Here is an 8821-nt window from a genome sequence, read left to right as displayed (position 1 = left end):
ATGGGTGGGCACCCTTGACGTACAGGGGATGTAGCACATACATACCCAGAGAGATTATCTCTTTATGCATTCAGAGTGGAGTCAAGGCTCTGTATCCATTCAGCCCTTGGGGCCCAAACCTATATAGTGGGACCATCCTCTCTTACAACCAGAGACAGAGTTCAGTGAATAAAAAAGTAGATCTTTCAGTCAACATCTTTATTATCTTTTAAAGCAACACCCTTCCTCTCTCCCCCCAGCAGTATGGCTGTCACAGTCACCTTAAATCCAACCTGGCTGATAGTCAAGAAAACAAATGGTAATCCAGCACATGGGGTTTTCTATTAGATTGGCATTCTAGTGGTTAACATCACTTTACTTGAAATAAAAAGGGACAGCAACTAGGTCTACAAGCACTGCCATGCTACACAGGTATCTCTACACTGCTGGAAGAACCTACATTTGCTTTGAGCTGGATTGCAACTCTTTAGAATCTTGAGGCTCCTTTTCCTCTGGTTTGGGTGCAGGAGGCTCTTGAGGGGGAAAGACAGTATGTGGAGAGTTAACCGTCTCACAGAGGTGTGCTAAATACAGGACTGTGAAGAGCTTCCTGACTAATCTTATATTTTGCTTTCCCAACAGTGATCTTAAACCTGGACTTTAATCAGGGGCATCAAGCAAGGAGATGGCTATGAGGACCCAAAAGCCTGGGGAATTCTTCTCCCAGTCCTACAACTTGTTGAGGGAGGTTGGGCAGGGACTTGTCCTCCTTTGGAAGTGGTACTGGATGGGAAGGCAAAGACAGCTTTGTCTCTCCCATTACTACAGATAGCTCAGTGCCAGTTACGTTTGCAAAGCATGAAAATGGAAGATCCTCTCTCTCTCTCTTACACACACAGACACTGTGAGCACTTGGGATCAGCCCCTAGAACTGCTTTGAGGAATCACAAACAGAACAGACAAGAGAAGGCTGAAGATATGCTGGAGCATTCTGAAAACAATACAGTCACTCCCAGCACTGAGAGAGCAGCAAGGTGACACCTTCTCTCCTGACTGGGTACATTCTGGTTGTCCCAAGCAGGAGGAGGAAAGTTGCTCCCCTTTAGGGAGCCTTTGATGATACAGAAGAAGCTATGTCACTCTGTTCACACATCTATATTAGGAGGGGTGTCCAACTGGAGAGAGCACTGGACAGGCACTCAGGAATCCTGGGTTTTGTGCCTAAATCTGCAACTGGACTTGCTCAAGAAAGCTGCTTTGCCTGCCTGTGGTTCAGTTAATTACACTGGCCTGCTCTGCACAATGCTTTGGGATCTGTGGGAAATAAAGATCCCAAGGAGTTTGGCATCAATATGATGGTATCATTCATAACTTTACCTTGTACGACAACATCCAGCTGCTGGACAGGTGGGACTTCAGGCTGCAGAGTGCACACACACAAAACACAATTAAAACCACCAGCAAAAATGGTAAAGACCATTTCGGTCTTCTCATGACAGAAATCAATGCATGAACACCAGACTCCTCGGCTGACTGATTCCACAGGTTGTGTGACCTACCTGCTGAAGGATATCCAAACTGGTCTCAAAGCTCCTCCCAAGGCTCTGCAGCCTTTCTGCTGGTTGAGGAACAAACTTTTCCAGCCCCTGAGACAGCCAGGAGAGGACAGTTCCTCCAGTGCTGCAAGAGAATGGAAGGGCTCAAATACACCAGGTGAGGTGAACCCCAGGGACCAAATCATCCCATAGGCTTCTCCTTGTGAAGGCTCCCTGTAACATTCCATCAGCAGAGTGAGGGCAGCAGAATCCTCTAGAAACATTGTGGTTCTTGTGAAACCTGGAGGAGACCAGGGTGAGCTCCACAGCTCCACCTGCCCCTTCTCAATTCCAGACAAACTACTCTACCACAGGCTCCTGACTGGGTATTTCCTGTTGCAGAGTGGGCTCCACAGTAAAATTAATGAAGTTCCAGACTTTCTTAGTCAGCTCCAGACAGCTCAGTGGGGAACAGCACATGAACCTTTGGCTCTGCCCTTAACCTACCCACTCGTTCCTCCAATCCTTGCACCCATATGAGCTCAGGAACCAATAGTAGGTATCCTATCGCCTAGGGAGGTGCCACAGAGGCAGCCAACTCCTTTCTGTATGTAAGCTAGAAACAAAGGACCCCTTTCCACAGGGATCTCCCCACCTACCACCACCACATCTGTCCACAGGCCTGTGTCTGAGATAGAGCCAGAATTCACATTGGTTTGAAGTCCCTTACCAGCTGGCATGTTAAATCCCAACTCCTAACTAGCAGGAAGGACACATGATAGACAAAAACCTTTCCACTGCAGATGCTGGTGGTGGTCCTGGGTCATGGGTCATGGCAGGTTCTACTTTCTTCTCTACTCCTAAATGAAAGTAAAGCAAGGTCATGTGTAAGAAGGACCCACCATAACACTGATCTAAGTAACCATGTGTCATTTATCCAGGTCAACCTGGCAGTTACCTCCAAGAAAAGCATTTTAAAATACCCTGTTCAGATCTGCCACTCTTCTGTTTCTCTTTGTGTGGAGAGATGCCAGTTCAACCAGGTAGCACCAGTGATTGTGTACAACATGCTCTGATGGCAACTGGAGAGCTCTATTCTTGCATATGGATGTTAGCACAGGCTCCTCAGGATATACCTGCATTGCTTCCCCAGTGCCCCCAGGGGCACACCTCACCCACACACTCCCACTCCCAAACACGAGTAGCCAACTGCTGACTCCAGGGTCCTTTCCACTTTGGCTGACTGGCTAAGCTATGGATACTCCCACCAACTCTCACAGTATCATGTGTGGTAGTTACATTCTGCATGGATGCTATTAACAGGGACTCACCTTCTGTGCCTTTGCTTTTGGGAGGTTCTGCTGCTTTGGTGGCTCTTTTTGGTGGCTTTAAAGGTCAAAACACAGAAGAGACAGCTTGAAGTGAAAAGTCACATATTGTAATGTCCTTATCTTTGCTACTGATGACACCACCTGAGCTGACCCAAACTGAAAGTATTTTTAAAATCCAGAGATCTTTCTGCCTTCTCTGCTCCTTTTCTACTGTTCATTCAGGTTAGACCAGGCAGGTCATTGCCACTCAGTTTCTCTTTAAGCCTGTGCCCTGCAATTGGTAGCTTCCAGGTACTGAAGACAACCAATACAAGCACCCATCCACGTGTCTCCAGCTACAAGGTCATGTCCTGGTTTCAGTCAGTTTCACTTCCTGGATCACAAGTTCTCACACCCAGGTGTTCAAGTGCTCACACCAAAGTAGTCACATTTCAAAGCAGCCAGAAAATTTGTTCATGAAAGAAAGAGAATGAAGGTGATAGCACAACTGCACATTATGTCACTGGCACAGACTACAAAGGCCTCACTAGCACCATTTGCAAAAGTAGCTCACTCCTAACCAGCAGTCCCTCTACTAATCTCTCTCTTAGCCAGTCTCCAGAGTCTCCCTGACATCTGTTCAACCAAGAATTGCAGTTGACTTAGTTTGATCAGTATCAAATGGTCAAACGAGCTAGTGTATATGCATCACACACTTAATGTCCTCACTCATCCCAGACTCAGTGATCAAGGCAGTGGTCAGCCCATCTCCTGGGGCTGCTCCCTCCCTACTCACCTGCTCCACCTTTGCAGACTGGGGTTCCACAATCACTACCTTGGGTTCCTCTTTTTTTTCATCCTTTTCTCCTGGGACATGGGCAGTCTCAGGAGGCTGAGGCACAACCTTCTCGAGCCAGCTAAGCATGCTGTCACCTGCTAAAGGTAAAGTTACATCAGTGCTTCTTCCCAGAAACATGCATCAGTAAAACCACAAAGACCCCACGACAGCTAGCAAAACACCACCTAGCTCTGAATCTCCATTATGTCAACTGATAAGAACTCCATCCCCAAGGTATCTGGATGCTTCTGGAGGAAGAGCAGCTTATGGACATGGAACCCAGAGAAGACTGAAGTAATCCTGCTGGGAAGCAACTTGTCAGCTCATAATCATCCCTTCCAACAAAGGAGTCTGCCCCCAGATTGTGGAATCAGGCAGAAACTAGCAACCCTTCCAGGCTATGTTCTGTATTTGGACACTGGGGGAAATATGGGGAATTTCTTAATAACTTGCATGAAAAAAGTGTCTTCTTTTCCCTACCCACTTTTGTATTGTAAGATACCAGGACCCAAAGGGTGGATTTCTTTTCTGGGACACCAGAACAGGAGGTGGGTATCAGCTATACAGTTCATCCACACCAACCCAGGTTTCCCTATCAAAGACTACTCACAGAAACACACGGAAAGACAATGGCAGCCAAGGAGACAAATAATAGAAGAGAAAGGACATGGGGATAACAACTCTCTGCTGAACAGTGCAGGGGGGAAGAGGGAGTTCTGGATGTTTGGGGCCTTGGAAGCAGATCATGCTGCCAGCAGGTACAGGCACCAAAATCTAGCTCTTCTATCCAAACTTCTAAGGGCCCTGAACTACTGTGGGCCCAAGAACCAGTTAAAGCTGACTCATTTTGAAAGCCTTTCCTGTGTTGCTGCAGAACATCTGCTGGATGCAGATCTCCCCCAGGGAGACAAGTTTTTAACAGGAGCCTGAGTTTTTCTGGACATACTGAAAATGGCCATGATAAGAAACATCAGTGCTGACCCAGGGTTCAGTCTTGGAGCGGTAAAACTGCAAGGCTCCCCCTTGCAAAGGGAGTCACAGAGTTCATCCAACCCACCCCAGGCTTCCCTATCAATGTCCATCAGCACATGGAGATGGTAGAGCAATGATAGTCAAACAGTGTAACTAAAGCTTGAGGCAAAGAATGGCAAAAGCCTAGCAGTAAAGGCTGCCCTCTCTGAGGCACTAGATAAAAAGGCAAGATGCCACTAGGCATCTTGTGGACCTGTGGGTACCCACTGCATAATGCAGTGTTATGCAGAAACCTACAAGACTCTGAACAAGCAGCCAAGAAACAGGTGAATTAGCCTGAGGTGAATTAGCTGTGTAGATACACCCCAAGACACCTAAGAAATGCTCACCAACTGCAGCCAGCTAAATGCATCCACCTCATCTAATCAAATCAAATGCAGGCCTGGCTTTATCTCAATTAGACTGTTGGATTTCTTCCTGGATGAAGGAAGCCCCGAGAAAGCTCCAGCTTGGTTCACAATGGAGCAGCAAAATTGCTCAGCAGCACTGGTCAACCTGAGCATGACAACCTGATCTGCAATTCTCTGCACTGGCTTCCCATTGCACACAGAGTCCAGTTAAAGGTCACTATCTTGATTGTCATAGCCAGGCACAGCATCAGTCCTGGCTACCAAAAAGATGGACTTACTCTCTGCAACAATGACCTTCCTGAAACTGTTGACCAATGGATGTAGGGTCATGAATACAGGAGACAGAATTTTTCTAGGAGCTAGACCAAAGGTAAGTTATGAACTGCTGGAAGATATCAGAATGAGCACTATAATCATCAGAGTCACATTCAGAGTTGTGTACAACTGCCTTCTCTTTATCCAGCCTTTCCATAAGAGCATGCTTATTCTCAGATTTATTCATAAATAGCATCCAACCACCAACGTGGTGGTGAATGGAGAAGAGAATGAAGCACATACTAATATCTTTATGGCCTGGGAGGTTCTGTGGTGACGTTGGGCGGGTAGATGGATGGATGAATAAATGGATGACTCAACTGCTTGGCCCCGTTCTTTTATGAATGGAAGCCATTAATGGAACATCTAATAGAGAAAGTTTATAAAAAGAATAACCTGAACTGGAAGGGACTTGAAGTAAGTCATCTTATCCTTTCCTTGGCCTTCAGGGGGGTTAGAATTTATCTACTCAGGGATACCAGAAAGTGCCTAGTCTTAGCCTTCGTGGCAAGGTGGGGCTCCCCAACTGGCCACAGTGCTAGTTTCCCCACTTGCCTTTAGGCACGCCACCTAACTGTCTCACCCACCATGCCTTGTTGATAATTAAGATATTAATTACGGCGGGAGGCTGCCCATTCTTACCCCGATGGCAGGGGGCACTATCTGCAGCTCTGTTCCTCCCCTACACCGCAGCCCAAGCCTCACAGATGGCATCCAGATGACAGTTCTCCTGGCTTACCGCTGCACTGAGCTTAGGCCTCATTGTCAGGCCTCAGACACACACACATTCATACCGCCCTCCTCTCACTAGGGCCTCTCACACTCCAACCTCTCTTTGTCTCTTTCATGCGTCAACAACTTATACTGCCTTGCTCCCTGTTGGAGCAGGCCCCTTAGGCCTTAGGCTTTATCCAGTTTATACCTTGGGTGGCAGACGGGTTGCAGGAGAGGTCTTTTGGGCCTCTCCCGCAACCCTCACCAGGGTAGTGGCCAGTCAATTACCCAAACGGGTCTAAGCTTGCTCTGGCCCCTTCTGGGGGTAACTCTATACATGTAAAACATACTGGGCTCTCAGCTCTCTGGTTCTTCTTCCCCACTGGGGTTCCTCATCTCTGCCCCCTTTCTTGGGCTACCCCTCACCAGGGCATTCTTATCCCACACCATGACTGGTGCTCCAGGGTCTCATGGGGACTCTCACTCCCCCACTGGAGCAGCACGTCATTGTGCTCTAGTATAGGTCTTACTTTCGACCCACACTCGGCCTCCCAGCAGTGGAGGGCTTACCGGGGTCAGAACTCACCCCCATCTCTTGGATTGAGCCCCCTTACTCAGCCTCCGGCCCAAACTACAGCTTCAGGCGTCCGGAGACATACCTAGGCCTACTCCCCTTCACTCGGGGCTCCACACTGCCCCCTTCACTTGGGGCCACGGGGCTTCTCTCCCCGGTGGGCTCAGGTGGCCGCAGCCATGCCTGGCCCCCACTCTGCCTCCTCGGGTTCTTGCACCCCACAGGGCTCAGGTGGCCGCAGCCATGCCTGGCCCCAACTCCCTCTGATGCTATGTAACCCACCCGAACGTGAGGGCTGGGGTTAAGGCACCCCGACCCGCCTCTCACCGGAGTGGTAACTGGCCTGGCATTACCGGGGGGCTCCCACGCCACTGAGAGCCCCACCAGATCACCCACTCCCAGCAAGGTGCAGTTTTAGGTCACGCTCAGGAGCCTCCTAGCCATCCCCTACAGCTCCTGCCCTTCTCTCCAGGAGATGTTACTGCCTAGGCTGCCAGCAATGAAGTGCCCTGTTTATATAGGCAGCCAGAGATCTAAAATGGGCACCGCAATCAAGCACCTGCTGGCTGCTTGGCTCTGCTCTTAAAGTGGCAGGCACCCACAGTGTTTTGCCATACACCTTCTCCCTTAAAATAGTTCCTGAGAGAGGTTTCCCCTGCTGCTCCTCCAAAGTAGGCTCCCCTCAGCTCCTGTGAGAGCCCTCAAGTGGCGAGCACCCCAAAGGTGCTCCGCCACAACCTTGAATACTGTATCATCTACATTGACAATTATTCCAAAGCATCCTCTGGGAACGTTTTCAATTACTAACGTTTAACATATATTTTCCTGAGTGCAAGTTATAGTAATAATTTTGGTACCCAATAAAGTGGATAAATATATCGCTGTGTGATACATGACACCTCTCAATTTAACAAAACATAACATTTACCTTTTATTTTAACATTATATTGTTCATTCATACTTTGTGCGCTGTGCCATATAATGGTTAACTTATTGTAGGCCTGTACCCAGCTCTCTTTCTATATCTGACTGTACACTGGAGCATTTCTTGCTGTATGAATTCTTTTCCATTTCTCCTCAAAGAATGTTGCATTATTGATTTTTGCCTGGTTGTTCAGGTCACCAAGATTGTAGGGTGTTTAAATCCTCTCCTCTCAATTACTGGCAATCCCTTTGTAGCATCACCAGATATGTTTTGTGCCTTTCCCAACCACCATCTTGTTAATGAAGACATTGAATAATATTAAATCCCAAACAGACTTCCATAAGATTCTATTCAAGACCAAATTATTAACAATTAGTTTGGACCATATCACACCATCTGTTTTTAAAAAGAACTCTCAGTTAAACTGGTGGACTCCACCAGGGTACAAGACAACAGGAACTTGGGTTATTTGGAGCTTCTTAATCCACACATGCTCACTGGGAGCCAAAGGACAACTTGATCCTATGTTAATGTACAGCCACAATCCTCTATACCTTGCAGGTTATAAACTTCTCCTGCTCCATGGAAACAGCTCAGCATTTGGAATTCCACCTTAGCAAAGCAGCAGTTTGCATAATTACAAAATTTTTGAACCAAGAGAAACCTCTTAAAACATAGATATGTAAAGCCCAGTACCAAATCCATATTTAGGCACACAATTAGCCAATTAATGAGTTAGGCACAGCAATTACTAGTGGTATAAATGTTTTCTGGCTGTACAAATATACGTTCAGTGGCACACCAAATTTGCATGAGCAATTCTCATGGATGACCAAGAGTGCAGGTGGCAATTAGCTACGTATTCAGCAGACAGGCTACTTCATTATTAGTTACAAGATGGCTGTGGGCTCAGTGTGATACAAAATATGGAGAATAGGGGGAGAGCCACAGATTCTTCTCTCTTCAAAGAACTCCTGAGTCTAAAAAGACAATGATGTTAGACAAAAGCATCCTGGGAGGTCTGAAGAACCAAAATGTTCTCTTGGAGGAACCTCTGGGTAAATGGGGTGATAGAAAGAACAGGTGATGGGTTTATACGTGTGATAGCAGCTTAACCCTCTGGCTTTGAAACAGTCACATCACATACCAGTAGCAAAGCCAAGAGAAAGTTATGCAGTTCATCCCATCTGGACATGAATTAAACCATCCAGGGCCAGAGGTGAATACTGTATCATGCAAGAAAACTTGA

General features: G+C 47.2%; 1 protein-coding gene across 6 annotated transcripts in view; it reads right to left on the bottom strand.

Moving 5' to 3' along the window:
* Nucleotides 1-8821, bottom strand: part of CNGB1 (cyclic nucleotide gated channel beta 1) — a 97345-nt gene that overhangs the window by 71959 nt on the left and 16565 nt on the right. For 3 of the 6 annotated variants that reach the window (XM_025199759.1, XM_025199756.1, XM_025199758.1), the window contains exons 1-3: nucleotides 2846-2902; nucleotides 1539-2374; nucleotides 1357-1399 (exon numbers count right to left, since the gene is read on the bottom strand). In XM_025199759.1, the coding sequence (XP_025055544.1) occupies nucleotides 1357-1399; nucleotides 1539-1798 (303 nt within the window). In that variant the 5' untranslated portion in view covers nucleotides 1799-2374; nucleotides 2846-2902. Of the gene's footprint in view, nucleotides 1-439; nucleotides 513-1356; nucleotides 1400-1538; nucleotides 2375-2845; nucleotides 2903-3620; nucleotides 3761-8821 lie in introns of those variants that run through there. The other 3 variants (XM_025199762.1, XM_025199760.1, XM_025199757.1) reach the window with 3 other exon arrangements.

Source organism: Alligator sinensis, unplaced genomic scaffold (assembly GCF_000455745.1).
Source record: "Alligator sinensis unplaced genomic scaffold, ASM45574v1 scaffold203_1, whole genome shotgun sequence".
Taxonomy (NCBI): domain Eukaryota; kingdom Metazoa; phylum Chordata; order Crocodylia; family Alligatoridae; genus Alligator; species Alligator sinensis.
This window is presented reverse-complemented; position numbering and strand designations above follow the sequence as displayed.